The sequence below is a fragment of the Coregonus lavaretus genome (assembly GCF_964263955.1).
Source record: "Coregonus lavaretus genome assembly, chromosome: 24".
Taxonomy (NCBI): Eukaryota; Metazoa; Chordata; class Actinopteri; order Salmoniformes; family Salmonidae; genus Coregonus; species Coregonus lavaretus.
In genome coordinates, this window is record NC_140011.1 from 34,695,377 (window position 1) to 34,718,745 (window position 23,369).

The 23,369-nt window shown below is 46.7% G+C and overlaps 2 protein-coding genes across 2 annotated transcripts; both read left to right on the top strand.

The window, feature by feature from the left end:
• Nucleotides 1-340: 340 nt before the first annotated feature.
• On the top strand, nucleotides 341-2,212 carry her1 (hairy-related 1; the record flags this gene model as incomplete). The annotated part of the gene is made up of 4 exons (XM_084140572.1): nucleotides 341-367; nucleotides 488-583; nucleotides 911-1,001; nucleotides 1,413-2,212. The coding sequence occupies 4 exons, from the start codon at nucleotides 341-343 to the stop codon at nucleotides 2,210-2,212; spliced, it is 1,014 nt and encodes a 337-aa protein (XP_083996698.1).
• Nucleotides 2,213-9,426: 7,214 nt separating this feature from the next.
• On the top strand, nucleotides 9,427-14,894 carry LOC311099316 (7SK snRNA methylphosphate capping enzyme-like). The gene is made up of 5 exons (XM_084140040.1): nucleotides 9,427-9,656; nucleotides 10,230-12,202; nucleotides 12,375-12,593; nucleotides 12,805-12,928; nucleotides 13,040-14,894. Exons 2-5 carry the CDS (start codon nucleotides 10,271-10,273, stop codon nucleotides 13,078-13,080), a joined length of 2,316 nt encoding a protein of 771 aa, XP_083996166.1. The 5' UTR covers nucleotides 9,427-9,656; nucleotides 10,230-10,270; the 3' UTR covers nucleotides 13,081-14,894.
• The last annotated feature ends 8,475 nt before the right edge of the window (nucleotides 14,895-23,369 follow it).

The following is a 23,369-nucleotide window of genomic DNA, read 5'->3' on the forward strand; positions in this document are numbered from 1 at the left end:
CAGAAAAGAGCTAATGTATTAATTATATGTCTAATAGATTTATTTTCTCCATATCTTTCAACATATAATCAATTTTGTGAGTATCAAGAAGGCATAAGTACAGTTAACATACGGTCGTGAACGTCATTGTCACCTTTCAACCAATGACAATCGGTCTGCTTGACCTTATAAATAGCCTGCGGGTTCACCTGATAATGAACCAGTCCCGAGCGAGTGTGGAGACTTTATTTTCAGCTGACTTGACCGGATTAGATGCATTTATCGTTTAATTTTTTTGAAAAATCGTCTTTATTCATATAGGCCTACTTTTCTTCATCGAGTAAAGTTGGAAGGATCAAACATGGATAATCGTAAAGCCTTAAAGAGGGTACGTTCAGATCCTGCGTAAAATGTATCTTTCAAATAGTTCATCTATATATTTAGGTGACCGTGAATTGGTTTTGGATTTGTTTTGGTTAAATTACTGATCATTATTATTATTTTCTAGGTTCTAAAACCGGTGATTGAAAAGAAGAGGCGAGATAGGATAAATCAACGCTTGGATGAGCTAAGGACTATTCTGCTAAGCAACACTTCTGACATGGTGAGTTGAGTTGGCCACAGCTTTTCTAGTTGCGTCTGAAATCAGCTCCTTGTGTGTCCCTCTTGTATGAATGAGCCCACTGGGCACAGACGTCAATTCAACATCTATTCCACGTTGGTTCAACGTAATTTGATTGAAATTACGTGGAAACAACGTTGATTCAACCAGTGTGTGCCCAGTGGGAGAGGGATATAATAAACAGCAGGGCACCGATAATAATAACTTATTAATGACGTTTCAAACAGCCCATAAAACAACACGCACATATTGTGCGCAATGGCTGTGCATAATGCCTTGTTCAGTAGGATTATTCTTTCTCTCTCACAGCGGCTGAAAAATCCAAAGTTAGAAAAAGCTGAAATTTTAGAGTTGACCGTCGATTACATACGAAGAAAAACAAATGGGAACGACAGCAAAGGTATCTATCAATCCAAAATGTTTTATTGTTTTCCAGTGTGGGTTTGTCATTTAATTTATTTCAGAAATGGGAAGTGAAATCTGCCCCCAAACTGCTGATATAGATAGAACATGGTTAATGTGAGTGCTAATAATTGTTTTATCTTGCCCCAAAACCTCCCTATATCTCACCTACACACACACACACCATTGGCTTTTGCAAATTGTTTTGACTATTCTCCCACTGATTCCCATCCTGCTTCTCCATACTGTCCTCTTGCTGTCCACTTTTGAATTCTCTCCATATTCATCATCCTATCATGATCTTTTATCACACGCTCATCTTCATCTCTGGATTCTTCTCTTTCTGTCCTCTCTTTTCTTTCTAATTTACTCCCTATACTGTCTGGCTCACACTATTGACCAACACTAGCCTTCTCAGAAAATTCCATGAAAGAGTCCTCTGCTCCAGTGACTAGTGCTGTGAGTTCCCAAAGGACAGGCCCCATACACAAGCAAACACAGACCCCACCCAACCCTGTCTACAGTGCAGGTTTCACAGAGTGCATATCCCGCCTGGGCAACTACATCGACAGCGTGGACCCCTCCCAGAGAGAGAGCTTTGTCCAGGGACTAAGGGATCACCTGGATACCCACAGCGCCTGCCCTCTGGGGAGGGTGCAGAGCCAGACCTTCCCCCTGGACCTCCAGCCCTGGGGCCCTGCAGCAGAAAGATCATGCTTCCTGGGCAGAGTGCAAAACAGGAAGGACAGCACAGTGATGGGGCATCAACGAGCCAGCAGGGAAGCCACTTTTCCATATATCAACACCTCTCTTCCCATCTATCCCAACACCTTTGTGCTCCACCACCCCCACCCTACCCAACACCTCTCACACCCATACCCATCTCCCCCTTACTCCCTCTCACCCCCACCCTCCCCCTGTTACTCAAACTCCTCGCCACCTTTCACCACTACCCCTCCATACCTCTCCATGCCCTGCCACTTCCCCTTCCCTCCTTCTCCCTCTCAACGTCCATCAGATTCCTTGTCATCCTTCTCTCAAACTACATCTCCGCCCGTGGTGCCTCTGGTACCAGCCCATCCTTCCCTGGTGTCCAGTCCCCCCACCCCTCTACATCTCTCTGGCCCTGTGCCCGTCGGCCCAACAAGGACTCTGAGGCGGTCACTATTTCAGATCCAGCCCCAGGTAGTATGGAGGCCCTGGTCCTGATATGCGGAGGAGAAGGGTGATTGAAATCCACACAGGACACATACAGGTGTCCACAATATGTGTTCTGAGAGCATCTTTACGGAAACCTAGCCACCCAGATCATCATGGCACACATTCAGGACAACATTCATCTTTCCTATCAAGAAGTGTGTGTTGAGGGCCAGCTAAGAGAGAAAGATGTGGAGGTCAAGGACAATCATACGTTTTCTGAAAACCTGTCACTGTCACTTTAAAAGGCCTGTTTAACAGACTGAAGAATTCTCTGTTATATAACATTTTCTTCAGAGCTTACTTTGTAGAATGCCTGGAGTTTCTCTTTGTTTTCTTGTCTTGGACAATGGATTTCTTCTTTTACATTCCTATACATTTATTCCCTGTCTCCGGTTCTTTCCTAAATTATAAATCATGTAAAGCATTGTAGATTTATTTATATTTTATCATGTACAAAGTCTTGTAAATAAACTCATTCTTATTTTGTTAACTCGCTTCATTTCCAACTTGTCTCACTGCCTGTCAGTGCTAATGTAACCTACTCAGTATAACATTTAAACTGATAGAATAAAACAGATTAAAAAAAAAAAGCGAAATGTATAGAATTAATGCATTATAAATGTAATCACTGTATTGCCCTATTTATCAAAATCATGACGATAACACTATTATGGTTTAAGTGCCAGTTATAACTGCTAGTTAGGCTATAAGTATGATTGAGATATTTGTCATGGTTTAAGATTATTGTAGTTGGCATCCAAAGCCCATAATGTATTGTTTATGTCTCCAATGAACATGAATAACCCTGGATAGTATATGCCTATTGATTTTGGATGTCAGTCCAGCTAAAAACAAACTTTTTAAAATAAATCCCAAACCAGCGGGCATGGAGCCAATATTATGAATCAACACTTAAAAACATTAACATGTAGTGTGTGTGCATCTATCAGTCACACATACATGTCAGTACATACACACAACAAGTAGGTCACATGGGGGAGAGGCGTTGTGCCGTGAGGACTTGCTTTATTTGTTTTTTGAAACCAGGTTTGCTGTTCACTTGCACTATATAAGATGGAAGGGAGTTCCATGCACTCATGGCTCTGTATAATACTGTACGTTTACTTGAATTTGTTCTGGACCTGGGGATTGTGAAAAAAACCCTGGTGGCATGTCTGGTGGGGTAAGTGTGTGTGTCAGTGCTGTGTTTAAGTTGACTATGCAAACAATTTGGAATTTCCAACACAATGTTCAATATAAAAACAAGAAGTGACGCAGTCAGTCTCTCCTCAACTCTTAGCCAAGAGAGACTGGCATGCATAGTATTAATATTAGCCCTCTGATTACAATGAAGAGCAAGACGTGCCATTCTGTTCTGGACCAGCTGCAGCTTAACTAAGTATTTCCTTGCAGCACTTGACCATATGACTGGAAGTTTAATCAAGATAAGATAAAACTAGAGCCTGCAGGACTTCCTTTGTGGAGTGTTGCGTCAAAAAAGCAGAGCATCTCTTTATTACGGACAGACCACTCCCCATCTTTACAACCACTGAATCTACAGATGAAGTCGGAAGTTTACATACAGTGAGGGAAAAAGGTATTTGATCCCCTGCTGATTTTGTACGTTTGCCCACTGACAAAGAAATGATCAGTCTATATTTTTAATGGTAGGTTTATTTGAACAGTGAGAGACAGAATAACAACAACAAAAATCCAGAACGCATGTCAAAAATGTTATAAATTGATTTGCATTTTAACGAGGGAAATAAGTATTTGACCCCCCTCTCAATCAGAAAGATTTCTGACTCCCAGGTGTCTTTTATACAGGTAACGAGCTGAGATTAGGAGCACACTCTTAAAGGGAGTGCTCCTAATCTCAGCTTGTTACCTGTATAAAAGACACCTGTCCACAGAAGCAATCAATCAATCAGAGTCCAAAATCTCCACCATGGCCAAAACCAAAGAGCTCTCCAAGGATGTCAGGGACAAGATTGTAGACGTACACAAGGCTGGAATGGGCTACAAGACCATCGCCAAGCAGCTTGGTGAGAAGGTGACAACAGTTGGTGCGATTATTCGCAAATGGAAGAAACACAAAATAACTGTCAATCTCCCTCGGCCTGGGGCTCCATGCAAGATCACACCTTGTGGAGTTGCAATGATCATGAGAACGGTGAGGAATCAGCCCAGAACTACACGGGAGGATCTTGTCAATGTTCTCAAGGCAGCTGGGACCATAGTCACCAAGAAAACAGTCGGTAACACACTACGCCGTGAAGGACTGAAATCCTGCAGCGCCCACAAGGTCCCCCCTGCTCAATAAAGCACATATACAGGTCTGTCTGAAGTTTGCCAATGAACATCTGAATGATTCAGAGGAGAACTGGGTGAAAGTGTTGTGGTCAGATGAGACCAAAATCGAGCTCTTTGGCATCAACTCAACTCGCCTTGTTTGGAGGAGGAGGAATGCTGCCTATGACCCCAAGAGCACATCCCCACCGTCAAACATGGAGGTGGAAACATTATGCTTTAGGGGTGTTTTTCTGCTAAGGGGACAGGACAACTTCACCGCATCAAAGGGACGATAGACGGGGCCATGTACTGTCAAATCTTGGGTGAGAACGTCCTTTCCTCAGCCAGGGCATTGAAAATGGGTCGTGGATGGGTATTCCAGCATGACAATGACCCAAAACACATGGCCAAGGCAACAAAGGAGTGGCTCAAGAAGAAGCACATTAAGGTCCTGGAGTGGCCTAGCCAGTCTCCAGACCTTAATCCCATAGAAAATCTGTGGAGGGAGCTGAAGGTTCGAGTTGCCAAACATCAGCCTCAAAACCTTAATGACTTGGAGATCTGCAAAGAGGAGTGGAACAAATCCCTTCTGAGATGTGTGCAAACCTGGTGGCCAACTACAAGAAACGTCTGACCTCTGTGATTGCCAACAAGGGTTTTGCCACCAAGTAATAAATCATGTTTTGCAGAGGGGTCAAATACTTATTTCCCTCATCAAAATGCAAATCAATTTATAACATTTTTGACATGTGTTTTTCTGGATTTTGTTGTTGTTATTCTGCCTCTCACTGTTCAAATAAACCTACCATTAAAATTATAGACTGATAATGTCTTTGTCAGTGGACAAACGTACAAAATCAGCAGGGGATCAAATACTTTTTTCCCTCACTGTACACTTAGGTTGGAGTCATTAAAACTCGTTTTTCAACCACTCCACAAATTTCTTGTTAACAAACTATAGTTTTGGCAAGTCGGTTAGGACATGTACTTTGTGCATGATACAAGTAATTTTTCCAACAATTGTTTACAGACAGATTATTTCACTTATAATTCACTATATCACAATTCCAGTGGGTCAGACGTTTACATAAACTAAGTTGACTGTGCCTTTAAACAGCTTGGAAAATTCCAGAAAACAATGTCATGGCTTTAGAAGCTTCTGATAGGCTAATTGACATCATTTGAGTCAATTGGAGGTGTACCTGTTGATGTATTTCAAGGCCTACCTTCAAACTCAATGCATCTTTGCTTGACATCATGGGAAAATCAAAAGAAATCAGCCAAGACCTCAGAAAAAAAAATTGTAGACCTCCACAATTTCCAAACGCCTGAAGGTACCACGTTAATCTGTACAAACAATAGTACACAAGTATAAACACCATGGGACCACGCAGCCGTCATACCGCTCAGGAAGGAGACGCGTTCTGTCTCCTAGAGATGAACGTACTTTGGTGCGAAAAGTGCAAATCAATGCCAGAACAACAGCAAAGGACCTTGTGAAGATGCTGGAGGAAACAGGTACAAATGTATCTATATCCACAGTAAAACAAGTCCTTTATCGACATAACCTGAAAGGCCGCTCAGCAAGGAAGAAGCCACTGCTCCAAAACTGCCATAAAAAGCCAGACTACGGTTTGCAACTGCACATGGGGACAAAGATCGTACTTTTTTGGAGAAATGTCCTCTGGTCTGATGAAACAAAACTAGAACTGTTTGGCCATAATGACCATTGTTATGTTTGGAGGAAAAAGGGGGGACTTGCAAGCCAAAGAACACCATCCCAACCGTGAAGCACGGGGGTGGCAGCGTCATGCTGTGGGGGTGCGTTGCTGCAGGAGGGACTGGTGCACTTCACAAAATAGATGGTGTCATGAGGAAGGAAAATTATGTGGATATATTGAAGCAACATCTCAAGACATCAGTCAGGAAGTTAAAGCTTGGTCACAAATGGGTCTTCCAAATGGACAATGACCCCAAGCATACTTCCAAAGTTGTGGCAAAATGGCTTAAGGACAACAAAGGCAAGGTATTGGAGTGGCCATCCTAAAGCCCTGACCTCAATCCTATAGGAAATGTGTGGGCAGAACTGAAAAAGCGTGTGCGAGCAAGGAGGCCTACAAAACTGACTCAGTTACACCAGCAATGCAACCAAATACTAATTGAGTGTATGTAAACTTCTGACCCACTGGGAATGTGATGAAAGAAATAAAAGCTTAATTAAATTATTCTCTCTACTATTATTCTGACATTTCACATTCTTAAAATAAAGTGGTGATCCTAACTAACCTAATTTTTACTAGGATTAAATGTCAGGAATTGTGAAAAACTGAGTTTAAATGTATTTGGCTAAGGTGTATGTAAACTTCCGACTTCAACTGTATATGTTTTGACCTTGACAGTTTACAATCTAAGGAAACACCAAGTAATTTAGTCTCCTCAACTTGTTCAACAGCCACACCATTCATTACCAGATTCAGCTGAGGTCTAGAATTTAGGGAATGATTTGTACCAAATACAATGCCCTTAGTTTTAGAGATGTTCAGGACCAGTTCATTACTGGCCACCCATTCCAAAACAGACTGCAACTCTTTGTTAAGGGTTTCAGTGACTTCATTAGCTGTGGTTGCTGATGTGTATATGGTTGAATCATCAGCATACATAGACACACATGCTTTGTTTTAATGCCAGTGGCAGGTCATTGGTAAAAATAGAAAAGTGTAGAGGGCCTAGAGAGCTGCCCTGCTGTACACCACACTTTACATGTTTGACATTAGAGAAGCTTCCATTAAAGAAAACCCTTTGAGTTATATTAGATAGATAGCTCTGAATCCACCATATGGCAGAGGTTGAAAAGCCATAACACATACGTTTTCTCAACAACAGGTTATGGTCAATAATATCAAAGGCTGCACTGAAATCTAACAGTACAGCTCCCATAATCTTATTTTGATCAATTTCTTTCAAGCAATCATCAGTCATTTATGTCAGTGCTGTACATGTTGAGTGCCCTTCTCTATAAACATGCTGACAGTCTGTTGTTAATTTGTTTACAGAGAAGTAGCATTGCATGAATGCCACCCCCCATCCCATTGGTTCTTACCCTCACCATCATTAACAGAACTACGGGAAAACAGTGCCCGACAGGTGGGGGGAAGGACACCGTCTACCGGTCGCCCCCGCCTCCCGCTAGCACATCAGGCGGGAGGCTGGGGCGACACTGTGTGCTAGCTAACTAGCTATCTTGCTAGTTAGTGTAGTGTCTGAGACAACGATGCCGATCATGCTGTGATGATAAGAATTCCGCTGACGCTGTACTTTGATTATAAAGGTTTATTGTATCAAAGATCACCGTATCAATTTACAGACATCTGCAGATATCTGGAGAATAACCGGACCCAATATCTGATATGTTATTTCTCCCCGTCCTTTGTTCAAAACATGGTATTTATATCCTATGTAAGATAAGATGGGTGGTTTTTGACAGACCAATCCCTGGCCTCCACATATCTCCAAATGTCCTCTATTCCAAGAAGCCTATGTAGTAATGCTTTCCAGATGTTTCAGCAAAGCAGAGTAAAGTTAATCTATTACACCATTTGCAAATGTCAGCAAAATCATAGACCTTCAGACACTACATTAGCAACACCATGTGCTAGCTTGCTAGTCAGCTATCTAGCACACGGTGTCGCCCCCGCCTCCCACCTGCTGTGTACCCGAGAAAACCGTGCCCGACAGGCGGGGGTGAAGGACACTGTCTACTGGTCGTCCTCACCTCCCGCTAGCACAGCAGACGGGAGGCTAGGGAGACACTGTGTGCTAGTTTTCTAGTTAGTCTGCTGTGCTAGAGGGAGGGAGGGACGGACGACCGGTAGACAGTGTCCTTCGCCCCAAATGTCAGGCATGGTTTTCTCCAGTACACAGCAGGCAGCAGACGGAGTACTAGTTAGCTAGCTAGCACACAGTGTCGCCCTAGCCTCCCGTCTGCTGTGCTAGCAGGAGGCAGGGGTCAACCGGTAGACAGTGTCCTGTCGGGCATGGTTTTCTCCGGAACACAGCAGTCCTGAGCAGGACTCTGGTACACAGCTTGCTAGTTAGTTAGCTAGCTCACGGTGTCGCCCTCGCATCCCGCCTGCTGTGTACCAGAGTACTCCTTCATCGCCATCGTTAACAGAACTGCGGGAAAACAGTGCCCGACAGGCGGGGGCAAAGGACACTGTCTACCGGTGTATGGCTAGCTAGCTACCGTTGTCGCCCCTTTTTCTGTGGGGTTTATCGGTGGCTGGCGTCTAACATTATTGTGCATTGACACTATCTATGGTACTGGAGTGCCCCTGCCTCCTGCCTGTCCTAATTGAAAAATGGACCAATATAAGTATAAAAAGGGCTTCCTGCCTATGCAGGAATGCCCACATGCAGGAAGCCCCGAATTACGTGCCGCAATTGCACTCTTCTCGAAGATCCTGGACGTTGTTGGATAAAAACTACAAATCCTAATGACAATTCTCAATTGCCCCGCCCCACCACATGTCAGCGAATGAGAGGGTGGTGGGAGCGTTGTAATCTATGTTGTTTTGTTTTGCCTCTACAACCTTACCTTGATGTAAAATGTGTGAACAAAATGATGCGTATAGACCGTATACAGATTTACAATACATTTTTAAATAGATAATTTCGCCAAATGGCGGGGGAATAACATATACAAATTCAGAAAGGCAAATGATGGGATACCTATTTGTGTGCAAAACTAGGTCGACGTGAATTGCCCAACCCATAGACGTCTGTAATTGGTCGATTTCATAAAGACTGCCTAAAAGTCGTCACCTTATTGGTTCCGAGGCCTGTCTGTCTCAGTGTGTAGTCTCTTGCAAAGGATAAAGCAAACAACCCTTGAAATCTTCCAATCTGCGTGAGGTTGAGCTGGTGAGCTAGAAGTTAGCGATCAGAGTTTGGAGTGCACAGCGAGCTCACAATTACCACCACACTGGTTGTGTTATTATTTTTAGAGAGGCTTGTCTTCCAAACATTATTGATTTATTTCACCAGTGAAAACAATATTATCGAACAATCAAGCTATCAACGAAGCTGATGCTGCAGGAACGTCAGTAACTCGGGAGGGAGTGTGCCAGTGACAGTTCAGCTTCACGAGAAGGCGGGGAGAACGGTGAGCTGAGCTGAGACAGTTGTGTTGTTGTTGATGAACATACAGTTACCTCATACTATAGCTAGATGGCTAGTTTACGTATTTTTGCATCTTACTTAGTCGCATTTATTAATGAACGCAAAGTGGTGGATTCTTGGAAAATATCGGCATTTATAGTGAGCTAGCTAGCATAACAGTATTGAGGAACCATTGGTTCACGCGCAGCAGCTGGCATTGAGGATGGGTTCAATGTCTTCATTGTAGACGTTCACTCAACGTTTGCTCCAATAACTTGGATGTATACTATCCAGTGGCATGCATGCACCTTGGGGTCTTATTGTAGAATGACATGCAGGCACAAATAATCAAAAGCTATTTCCAGGTGTGAACAAATAAGTGCGTTACTAAATAGCCGGGAAAGCAGCAACTGGGGACTGGGCACTATTGTAATTTTGTCCAGTTTTAGCTGGGGTAAAAAAATAATATATATATGGCCTAAATTCAAAGTCTTTACATTTAAGGATATAAATAATACATATTATGATTTCTAGGGTTCAGTGATCATTATTATAATCTATTTTGATGTGTTTTCAGATCAGTGGTCCCATGTCAGCACCTAAACAATTGAGTGGAAGATGATAGAGATGTCTGTTGATAAAGAGACTGTTCCAACCAGAAGTACGAAAGTGGATCCAGCGCCACCTCTGCCACCCCAGAAACTCTCAGAATGCACTGGAAGCTGCAACAATGCCCCCAAAGTGCCAAAGGTCACCCTGGCCAACCCAGACAGCACTGATGGTGCTGCTACCTGCCCCATGCCAGACAGTGGGGCCCAAACCAAGCACAGCCGCACAGCTGACCCCCACGATCAGACAAAGCGTGTTGGGCAGGAGGCCATGGTGTCTGAGCAGCACGTTAACCCTAAAAATGGGTTTCAACAACAACAGCAGCAGAAACTCTCAAAGCGTCGCAGCACAATGAATGCAGGGTTCAAGCATCCAGCAGGTAAGAGACGACGACGGGTCAACTCAGAGAGCGACTCTGTTCTGCCCACCAACTTCCTGCTGGGAGGAAACATATTTGACCCGCTGAACCTCAACAGCCTGCAGGACGAGGATGTGAACAGGGCCCTGAACGCTGAGACGCCCAGGTCCTCCCCCCTGCCTGCCAAGAACCGCGACCCTGTGGAGATCCTCATTCCCAGGGACATCACTGACCCACTCAACCTCAACAGCGGGATGGGAGGTAGGAGCCTCCTGGTGTCGCCCTTCAAGAGTGGCGGCAGGAGGAGACACCGCAACAGACACCATGGAGGAGGAGGAGGAGTTGGGGGTTCCACAGTCTCCATGTTGGACCTGTCATATTCAGAGAGAAGTGGTGAAGTGACCAACACCACTGCTTCTGCTCTGTCTAACTTGGCATCTGCTAGTGCTGCGTCTGCCTCCGTTCTAGAAGCACCCAGTGTGCCAGCCGTCCTGGACCCCCAGGGTGCTAATGGTAACGAGATCAACCCCTCCAACTGGAGAGATGAGGCTATGATCACTGTATCAGCCCCCCAGGCCCAGCCTCGAGCCCAGGAAGACTCCTCAGCAGCCACGGTCGGAGGCCCAAACCATCTCTCTAGCCGGCAACGCAGACGCAGACGCAACTCTGGTAAAACAGAGCCTCCTATGGCCCAATCTACTCTTATGGCCAGGTTGGGGACGGAGGAGAGGGGCCGTGGAGCTGGGCCCGGGAGAAACGCGCAGTCCTCCTTCCACACCCCAGTGGTAGGTCCCAGGGGGTCCTCCCAGGTACCAGGGGGTCGGCAACCGCAGCCCCACAACCAGCACAAGCAACAGCACCAAGGCAACAAGAAGTTCCAGTATGGAAACTACAACAAGTACTACGGCTACCGCAACCCAGGCTGTGCCGAGGACCCACGGTTCCGTTGTCTACGTCCGGAGTGGTTCCACGGTAAAGTAGTACTGGACCTGGGCTGCAACACGGGCCACCTGACTCTGTTTATTGCTAAGAAGTTGCGGCCCGCCCGCATATTGGGGCTGGACATTGACGGGGGTCTGGTGCACGCGGCCCGCCAGAACATCAGACACTACCTGTCAGAGCTGCAGGCCCAGGAGGCCCGGCGAGCCGCAGGGAATGAGGAGAAGACCAATGGACCGGAAGAGGAGATGAAGGAGAAGGCCAACAGACAGGAAGAGGAGAGGAAGGAGAAGGCCAACAGACAGGGAGCGCAGAAGGATGACGAGTCACACTCAGGAGGACTAACGCACAAACAGAATGAAAGGGAGCACAGCAGGGATGAAAATGGAAATGCTGAAAAGCAGGTGAGAAGAGACAGTATCCCTGCAGAGGCAGCGGGGGGCGTGGTGTTGTCACGTCATGCAGAGAGAAGAGCTCAGGAGAGAGGGGCTGAGGAGGACTCTGGAGCACCTGCTGTTGAACTGGGGACCAGCTCCTTCCCTGTCTCCTTACGGATCTCCAGGGGGCCCATAGCAGCACCCCCACTCCCTGACACACCCACCATGCCTCCTGGTAACTTCCCCTCAAATGTCTCCTTTGTCAAGGTAGGTGTGTGTGCTCTGCAGCCTTTTAATGTGTTTCCATTTTAATAATCATTATTCATAATATTAAGGAGGAAATTAATAATATTATGATGAATAATTTGTTGCTTCTCTTTCACAGAGAAACATCCCACATTGTTCAGAACTCATCTCCTCTCATCTCCTCTCTCCTTAGGGAAATTATGTCCTAGAGAGTGATGCTCTGCTGCTGACCCAGCGGCCAGAGTATGATGTCATCCTGTGCTTCAGCGTTACCAAGTGGGTCCACCTGAACTGGGGAGACGGTGGCCTGAAGCGCCTCTTTCACAGAGTGTTCAGACACCTGCGTCCTGGAGGTCTGTTCGTCCTGGAGCCACAGCCCTGGATCACCTACGGCAAGAGGAAGAAACTCACGGTGAGATAGGGAGAGAGCTTAGTGTTGTAAGGACAAATGGTGTGATCTGCTACTGTAGATGTGCATAAATGCAGTATATAGCCAAAACAATAACTAAAACATTTTACAAGTGGCCTGTTTCTTTATTACAGACATTTAAAGTATGTGCTGCTTTGCTCAGCACCGAGGCTTAGACTGAATCATGTCTGACATTCCTCTCTCACTGTTGCAGGATAGCATCTTTAAGAATTACCACAGCATCCGCCTCAAACCAGAACAGTTCTCCACATACCTGACATCTGAAGTGGGATTCTCCAGCTACGAGTTGATTGGGACGCCTAACAGTTCATCAAGAGGTATGTCGCTGGTTCGTTAGATACTGATGTCATCTCTGATTCTTTCACGTGTCCTTTTCCAGTCTAGTCTATTCTGTTTCTCAAACTAATGGATTTGTACGTCTTCCACAGGTTTTCAGAGGCCAATCTACTTGTTTCATAAAGGAACATAATCTGCCTGGAAGTGGGTTGGAGTAGGAGAAACCCAAACCACCATGAGACACAAAACAAGCCACCATTTCAAAGATCTGCCTTCATTTCTAGTCTGTAAGCATATCGGTCAACCCCAATCAGAGCTTTCTACATGTCTGTGACACTGTGTTGTTCAGAAGGTAGCTAAGGAGACCAAAACATGAGACTTGATTCTATAGAACGAGTATCTGATGGCTTCTCTACCCACCAAACTCCAGTCCAGATGATAAGAAAGCGTTGGGACAGGGTGAACTCAATCATGACTCTTTGGGCTTTTTGCTCCCCATGCACAGGCATTGTGTTCCATATCATTTTACTACTGTTCGTACTCTTGTTCAGTTTAAGGATTGTATTTTTTTCACTTTCATTTTAATATCGACGTTCATCAATAGATCAACTTTTGAAGCAGAATGGACAACCGAAACTCATTTCGAAGCCTTTACATAAAATGTATTCTCATATAATGTCCAAATAGAACTCATCTAGGGACATTTCTCACACTTTTTATAGGATTAGAGCATCTTCAATTTAAGACTGTTCTGCTTAAAAACATGTCCTCACTGAGTTCCTGTGGCCTAACTGACTGACCAGGAAAAGCAGTTTGACTCTGGATAAGTGTGGCCTGTCTTCAGCCTGCTCCTGCTCCTGGCCCGGAGTGCATTCTCTCTAGATATCCTACTGCCTGTCCAGGGACTGTTCCTGTCTATTTCTATTGGTAGCTGATTCAAAAACAACTGTCAGTCAGGTGGAGTTGGCTATGGTGAGATGTGAGAGGATGATCAGTGTTTTTACTTTGGCTATAATAAGAATTATTGATTGTTCTTTTATTTAATTAGACTCATGTTCCTATTTTTTTAAAATAATTAAAAATAAAAAAAACGTTTCTTTCAATGGATTCGTCTTGTTATGTGTACAAACAAAGGTTTGCTGCCAATTTATCATATGTAGCCTACACAGGGCTTCCATGGTTTGGACTCAGATCGGACTTGTATTGTTAATCCAGCTCACTTTAATCCAAATCAGTTCATCATAATGTAATGTTGTTTACGCTTTACTCGATTCTTACGCTTAATATTTTGTTTACTCGCACCTGGTGCTGGTTTAGTTCTGATTTTCTTTAAATGTTTTTGTTTTTAATAAACAAATCAATGGAAATGCAGTCAGTGCTCATTAGTCATTCCACAGAGGACTCCAATCTACAGGCCCTAAAACCTCCACTGGCACTAAACAAAACAATCTGATTCACAGGCTCAAATCAAAACCAACCTATTAATCTCAGCCTTTTCCACAAGATCCTAGACCTAGGGAGATGTTATAGAGGGGAAATAGCTTGATGAAAAGAGAATCGTGTGACTTCTGTTCATTATTTTTTCTGTCTATGTTGTGCAGATTTGTAACCACCCATTTTATATAAAGGTTGACTCAGTTATACATTTTTACAAATATTTGACTACCCTTGGAATACCAGCCCTGATATGTGTGTAATTGGGTTCTCACTAGTCATGTGGATGCTTGGTCAAAGGACTCTGCACGAGAGATTTGCTACAAATACATTGAGACAACTCACTTCTCAATCTGTTGAATTTACACTGATGATGGATTTGTCAATTATACAAAGTCCATGATAATGTCATATCTGTATTGTGGAGGTTTGGGCTAATAACTGACGGGGGGGGGGGGGGTGTCATTTCAATAAGGTTGTCTGTATCGTACAAGAACATTGTTTTGAGAGCTCTCTGTACATGTTTAAAGAAGCAATCTGCAGTTCAAACAATAAAGTGGCCACTGGTTTGGTAAAAAACAGAGGAATGAGGCTGGAGAAATGTAACAATTCCTAGACCGAGCTGTGGATGCAAGGACTGACCATCCATTATATAAACATGATAGTTTTAACCATGTTTTGAGGTTATACAGTGTTTTGTTTACAATTAAATTGTTTCCAAAGGGTTAAAACAAACTTATATTTGTGTTTTGATGGGGTGCGGCAGTTGAACTAAGCTCATGAGGCTGTGCACATCAGACATCCAGGACAGATAACAATTCGTAGCCAGCCCTAGCCTACCATACTATACTGTTTTTATATGGATAACAAGGGTTCATGATAGGCCTATGTCAAAAACATGAGCAAGTACCATGATCCCCCAGGAAATATGAGTTTTATAAATGCTCCAGGGTTGAGAATATTAGCGGCATATCCAGAAACTGACAAGCTAAATAGATTATCATGTTTTATTTGCAGGAGTAGGGGAAGAATCAAATTATTCATTTTAAATTATCTACTGCCAAAAAGGGCTGGTTGATGCTAGTAGACTAATAAAAGTGTCCTGCCCCCCCAAGGTTGGAACCACTGCTACAAAGATGTTTTGGCACAAGGTGTTTGGGCTGTTGAGTCCTCATAGCAAAATGGTCTTCAGAAATAAAACATTGGGAAATTATAAAAAATTGCTAGTGTTCTTCTTCATCTGTGTTATTTCAGTCACTTTGTTGTAGTCCATTATAGTACCACTGGGTGGCAGAACACTCCATGAAATGTCTGAAATGTTCTGTCATTTTCTTCTCAGGCTCAAACCGAAACCAGAAGCCCAGAAACTGGGGTAAACAGTCAGATCATCAAAACCAAAAAACCCTAATTTAATACTGTAATTACATAATACCTTATTTAGAATTCAGCTGTTTGAATTTGAGTTTTTGCACTTTTGCTTAGTTTTACTTATACTAAGTGTCGTATGTGAACAAGAAAAGTCCCGACATCCCTGGTTGTGGTGTCATTTTGTGACCTAGTTCAAATCACAGCTGTAAGATTGGCCAAATATTTCAAATAAATGTGATCCTCGGGCAGCTTCCTCATGGTCCACATGTTCCTCCTGGGTCCCATTTAGCTGACTAGAGCCTGCCCTTGACCTACTTCCAGTCAAACTGAGCTGAGGCAGCTTCAGGACCAGCAGAACAGTCTTGCCTTGAGGAAAGCGGGACTGGAGGATGGAGGATGGAGACTAGATACTTCTCAGTGAGTTTTTCTCCATTCCCAGATACTATCGAGAGCATCGTTAAGTGTTTTTTTGTACTGTAATAGATGTCTGTCAATGTGCCTCCTTTGTTTTGTGTTGTTTCTGTCTGTTATTCTATGAAGATGAATTCCTCGGTTGTTTGTGTGTATCAAACCTCCGGCTGCATGCTGTTAAAAAGAGCAGGAGATGAGTAGTTAGAGAATAGTCATTGGTTAGTTGGACAACCTACATAGATATGTCCACGTGTGTTTGTGAGTGTGTGCACGTCTGTGCGTGTGTGTGTGCGTGTTAGAGAGAGAGAGAGGGTGAGAGAGAGAGGGTGCGAGAAATGGCATGCAAGCTTGCTTTTCATGTGTTGGTATCTGTTTGTGTGTGAGGAGGATACATGTATATCTGTCAATATTCACACACACTACTTTCTCTCTGTCACTCTTTATGCAATCTTGTAACAATTAATATTTTACATGTGGTTTAGAACATGAATGTTCAGGACATTTAGTTAAATCAGTAGTGTGTGTGTGTGTGTGTGTGTGTGTAACCCCTCAGTGTCTGACTCTCCATCACCACAGTAGGGTGGGTTATGAAATGTGGTAAACAGGTCAGCCATAGTCAGGTCAGCTCAGCTCCTGGCTGAATACTGTCGTTTACCACAGGCTGGGTTCCATATTGTCTTTTCAATCATACCTTTCAAACTATTTCTACTGTATTTAATGGAATTTAGGTGAATGGTACAGTGTGTGATGTTCTCAAGACAATGTTCTCTAGAGGCCAATATGGGTCAGGTCAGTTGTGGCCCATGCTGTTCTACTGAGTCGCCTCTGTGGGCTCTGGAACCCTCTGGAACTCGCTGGAACCCTCTGGAACTAATTCCCGACCAGTCCAGGTAGCTTGGTTCAGGTTATGCTGTGTGACTAGGTGGATGGGTGCCCAGATGGGGTATTTGAGCATTCCTATGCAAACTGTTCCAGTACTGTGCTTGGTGTTTTTTTATGTATTCATGAGTGTGTGTGGTTAAATACGTGTATGCCAGTGGCGGTCGGTGACGTTTAAAATGAGCATGGCCTTATTTGAGCATGGCCTTATTTCTATTACAGCATATTGGATTCAATGTAACATCGATAGGTTTAGGCTACTGCATGATACTCAAAATTTCCCTATACCCATCATGAGGTTGCTACAACCTAGCCAATGAATGAAAGTTTACAACGTACGTGCGCAGGTCAAGAGAAAAATTGGAGTAATCAAGGTGACAGACAGTGACACATGCAATACTGCCTTGCACACTCTGGCCTGCATCTAGCTGATCTAAGATGTAATCATTAGTCCAACAGTTGCAAATGAGAGTTTCTATTGTTTCATTACGTTTGCTTCCGTTTAAGAAACATTTTCCAACAGAATCGGCGGAATGAATACACCCCTGATCACACGCAGTTCACTTTCATAGCAGCCACATACAAACAGCATGATAATTTTGCTCGTTGTAGAATTCCTTCTCACATCTACAAGTTCTCCTCCTCTCACCTTTTCCCTTCGCTTGTGGACAACACATCAGCTGTCTGTGACCTGGCGAAAAAACCTTTCCAAACCTTCATATCATAACCGATAACTGCTACACACAGCCTACCTACATCGTCATAGCTACTAGAACCAATGTGTTAGTAAACCTGCTACAATCATGCAGTACAGTGTAAAGTCAGCAAGCAGTTTTGCAGTTACAGGCGGGCCCCGGTGGCAATAAATTAAATACAACCAAAACCTTACCTTGACTTGGAAGAGTTCCAGTGTTGGATAGCTATAGCCAGCCAGCTAACATAGCATCCCTCTCTCATCCCCCAGCCCGGTGCGCCCCGTGCCTGCTCCTCGCACTAAACCAGTGGTGCGTGTCGCCAGCCCGGTGCGCCCCGTACCTGCTCCTCACACCAAACCAGTGGTGCATGTCTCCAGTCCTGTACGGCCCGTACTTACTCCTCGCACCAAACCAGTGGTGCGTGTCGCCAGCCCGTACACCCCGTACCTGATCCTCGCACCAAACCAGTGGTGCGTGTCTCCAGTCCTGTACGGCCCGTGCCTGCTCCTAGCACTAAACCAGTGGTGAGTGTCGCCAGCCCGGTGCACCCCGTACCTCCTCCTCGCAGGTACCTTTTTTGGAGGGGTGGTGGGCGAAGCAGCAGGAGGCCCTGAAAGACCTGCAGCTCAGCACTGAGAGAGGAGACCACCACCTTACGGGGGCTGATAGATAAGAGGGAGCAGGAGCTCTCCCTTCAGAGGGAGGCGCTGCAGGAGGCCCACAGGGAGAAGGAGTCAGTGGATGCACGGAGAGAGGAGCTGGCCAGACAACAGGAGGAGCTGAGAGAGGAGTTAACCCTCCAGCAGCAGAGAGCTCAGTCCTTAAAGCAGAGGCTGGTGGAGAGAGGTTTCAGAAGAGAGCCAACTCCCCGCACTCGCTTTGAGGAGCGTGTGACCGTACAAGCACCAGGCTATGTGCCGGCTTTACGCACTGTGCCGCCAGTGCGCCTCCACAGACCGGTACGGCCCGTGCCTGCTCCTCGCACCAAACCAGTGGTGCGTGTCGCCAGCCCGGTGCGCCCCGTACCTGCTCCTCGCACCAAATCAGTGGTGCGTGTCCCCAGCCCGGTACGGCCCGTGCCTGCTCCTCGCACTAAACCAGTGGTGCATGTCGCCAGCCCGGTGCGCCCCGTACCTGCTCCTCGCAACAAATCAGTGGTGCGTGTCCCCAGCCCGGTACGGCCCGTGTACTGGAGGCTTCATGCCATGGATCATCACTGGAGGCTTCGGGCCATGGATCATCACTGGCGCTGGCCCATGAGGCACCGGGCTGTGGACCCGCACCACTGGTTTGGTGCGAGGAGCAGGTACGGGGCGCACCGGCCTGGCGACACGCACCACTGGTTTAGTGCGAGGAGCAGGTACGAGCCGTACAGGACTGGAGACACGCACCACTGGTTTGGTGTGAGGAGCAGATACGGGCCGTACAGGACTGGAGACACGCACCACTGGTTTGGTGCAAGGAGCAGGCCCGTGCCTGCTGGCCCGTGCCTGCTCCTCGCACTAAAGCAGTGGTGCGTGTCCCCAGCCCGGTAAGGCCCGTGCCTGCTCCTCGCACCAAACCAGTGGTGAGTGTCGCAGCCCGGTGCGCCCCGTACCTGCACCTCGCACCAAACCAGTGGTGCGTGTCTCCAGTCCTGTACGGCCCGTACCTGCTCCTCGCACCAAACCAGTGGTGCGTGTCTCCAGTCCTGTACAGCCCGTGCCTGCTCCTCGCACTAATCCAGTGGTGAGTGTCGCCAGCCCGGTGCGCCCCGTACCTGCTCCTCGTACCAAACCAGTGGTGCGTGTCTCCAGTCCTGTACGGCCCATACCTGCTCCTCGCACCAAACCGGTGGTGCGTGTCGCCAGCCCGGTGTGCCCCATACCTGCTCCTTGCACCAAACCAGTGGTGCGTGTCTCCAGTCCTGTACGGCCCGTACCTGCTCCTCGCACCAAACCAGTGGTGCGTGTCTCCAGTCCTGTACAGCCCGTGCCTGCTCCTCGCACTAAACCAGTGGTGAGTGTCGCCAGCCCGGTGCGCCCCGTACCTGCTCCTCGTACCAAACCAGTGGTGCGTGTCTCCAGTCCTGTACGGCCCATACCTGCTCCTCGCACCAAACCGGTGGTGCGTGTCGCCAGCCCGGTGTGCCCCATACCTGCTCCTTGCACCAAACCAGTGGTGCGTGTCTCCAGTCCTGTACGGCCCGTACCTGCTCCTCACACCAAACCAGTGGTGCGTGTCTCCAGTCCTGTACGGCTCGTACCTGCTCCTCGCACTAAACCAGTGGTGCGTGTCGCCAGCCCGGTGCGCCCCGTACCTACTCCTCGCACCAAACCAGTGGTGCGGGTCCACAGCCCGGTGCCTCATGGGCCAGCGCCAGTGATGATCCATGGCCCGAAGCCTCCAGTGATGATCCATGGCATGAAGCCTCCAGTGCACGGGCCGTACCGGGCTGGGGACACGCACCACTGATTTGGTGCGAGGAGCAGGTACGGGGCGCACCGGGCTGGCGACACGCACCACTGGTTTAGTGCGAGGAGTAGGCACGGGCCGTACCGGGCTGGGGACACGCACCACTGATTTGGTGCGAGGAGCAGGTACGGGGCGCACCGGGCTGGCGACACGCACCACTGGTTTGGTGCGACGAGCAGGCACGGGCCATGGCACGAAGCCTCATGTGATGATCCATGGCCCGGAGCCTCCTGCGACGGTCTGCAGTCCGGAGCCTCCTGCGATGGTCTGCAGTACAGAGTCTCCAGCTCCGGTCAGCTGCTTTAATCCAGTGCCAGAGCAGTCCGCTCCACCGGGGTCCAGTTCAGCTCCGGTCAGCGGCTCCAGTCCAGTGCCAGAGCAGTCTGCTCCACCGGGGTCCAGTTCAGCTCCAGTCAGCGGCTCCAGTCCAGTGCCAGAGCAGTCCGCTCCACCGGGGTCCAGTTCAGCTCCGGTCCGCGTCTCCACTCCAGTGCCAGAGCATTCTGCTCCACCGGTGCCCAGTCCTGCTCCGGTTATCTGCTCCCTACCAGAGCCGGGGCAGTCCACTTCACCGGTGCCCAGTCCGGGTCTGGTCGTCTACTCTTCTCCCATGCCGGAGCCATCCGCTCCACCGGGGACCGAGCCGGAGCCAGACGTCAAACCCTATCCAGGGTCGGGGTCTCCCACACCAGGGTCCAGACAGGACTTGGTGCATCGCGGGAGGACTGCTGGGCCGGGACCAGACGTCAGACCCTCTCCAGGGTCGAGGGCTCCCACACCAGGGTCCAGACAGGACTTGGTGCATCGCGGGAGGACTGCTGGGCTGGGACCAGACGTCAGCCCCTCTCCAGGGTGGAGGGCTCCCACACCAGGGTCCAGACAGGGCTTGGTGCATGGTGGGAGGACTGAGAGGGGGAGCATCGCGCTGGGGTCCAGACCGGACCGGGCGTGCAAAGGGGAGGCAGGATGGGAGAAGAGTTTACTGCCTACGTCACGTCCGAAGCCGGAGCCGGAGCCGCCACCGAGGCTAGATGCCCACCCGGACCCTCCCCTAATGAGTCAGGATTTTGCGGCCGGAGTCCGCACCTTTGGGGGGATGGGGGAGGGGGTTACTGTCACGCCCTGACCTTAGAGATCACCTGTATTCTCTGTTTGGTTAGGTCAGGGTGTGAATGCTAGATAATCTAGTTTATCTATTTCTATGTTGGCCGGGTGTGGTTCCCAATCAGAGCCAGCTGTCGATCGTTGTCTCTGATTGGGGATCATACTTAGGCAGCCATTTTGCCTACCTATGTTGTGGAATCTTGTTTCTGTTTCTGTTTCGGTTTAGGCTTGTTGCTGTTAGCCTTTAGAACTTCACGTTCAGTTGCTTTTGTTATTTTGTCAAGTGTTTATTTATTAAATTAAACATGTACGCATACCACGCTGCACCCTGGTCCGACCATTTATACAACGAACGTGACACTCTGTTTGAGCTGGGTGTTTGAGTAGGCTAAACTAGCTAGCTGCATTTGGTAGCTAAGTGAAAGTGAAAAAAATACAATGAAAAATAAATCTCTCTCTCTCTTCTCCTTCATTTTTAAATACATTAATTTGTTTTCAAAACTGTTCAACTATTGTCTTTCTCTTTGAGTCAACTACTTACCACATTTTATGCACTGCAGTGCTAGCTAGCTGTAGCTTATGCTTTCAGTACTAGATTAATTATCTGATCCTTTGATTGGGTGGACAACATGTCAGTTCATGCTGCAAGAGCTCTGATAGGTTGGAGGACGTCCTCCGGAAGTTGTCATAATTACTGTGTAAGTCTATGGAAGAGGGTGAGAACCATAAGCCTCCAAGTTTTGTATTGAAGTCAATGTACCCAGAGGAGGATAGAAACTAGTTGTCCTCCGGCTACACCATGGCGCTAACCTACAGAGTTCTGTTGAGGCTACTGTAGACCTTCATTGCAAAACATTGTGTTTGAATCTATTATTTGGTGACGTGTAAATATTTAGTATTGTTTTATCTAAAAATTATAACTTTTTAAATGTTTCACTATTTTTATTTTTCTGAAATTCACTGAGGAGGATGGTGTTCCCCTTCCTCCTATGAGGAACATCCACTGGTGTATGCCTACGTGTACAACACATACCTATGTGTGTAGGTGTGTGTTGTATTTGTTGTAGCTTGGATCTATGCCTCTCCTCTCCACCCCAGGGAATATGTGTATGTTCATAATTTAGAATTGCATTATTGCTGCACCATTGCTCCTGCATTGTGGGGAGCTGGCAGAGGGGAGGGAGGTCATGCTGCCTTTTGTACAATTACTGAGCTGATGATGCAAAGACACGGAAGCACACATTCCCCCGTAAACCAGGCTTTAGTGGTGAAGTCCATGCTCTTAAAGGCAAAGTGCACCCCTAAAATGCGCACATGATTCTATAAATTTTACTGCAATGCATTTTAACAAAGGTTCCAGACCAAATTCACTGCATTGACATTACTCAGTCATAGAAGGTACACCCCCAGCTAACTGTAGAAACATATAGTCACACAGAGAAATATGAGAATGACTTGGCTTTATACCCAAAATACCCTCCATGTATGCTTCATTTCTTATTTTAAATCCTTATACCCCCTTTACTTTCCTGTTCCTCGTCTCTCTCTCTCTCTCTCTCTTCTCTCTCTCTCTCTCTCTCTCTCTCTCTCTCTCTCTCTCTCTCTCTCTCTCTCTCTCTCTCTCTCTCTCTCTCTCACGCACACACAAACACAAACACACACACACTCATTGCAGACGCACATACAACCGTTCACATAGACCCCAGCACCACGGTAACGGCCACATGACAACAACAACCCTTCCTATTGCCACGGCAACAACTGCACCATTGCTAAGGCAACAGCTGCAGAGCACCACAACAAGCAGAAAACCCTTCACGCCTTTTCACCTTCTGTCATGTTATGTCACTCTGATTGACGTATGTGTTTCCATTTTCTGTGATGCATATGTAATTCGCACTCTCTCTCCCCCTCTACACATTATATTTCGGTCTAATTCCTTCTGTTTTCACATACACACCATATACACTTACTCTCTCTCTCTCTCCTTCACTGTCCCCTCCCTTGCCTCTTTCTCTCCATCCTCTGCTGTTTCACTGTCTAATCCTCTCTCTCTTTCTCTTTCTCTCTCTCGCTTTCTCTCACAGAGCGAATCTCCCCTTTTTCCCATACCACCTCTCCTTTCTACTTCCTTCCC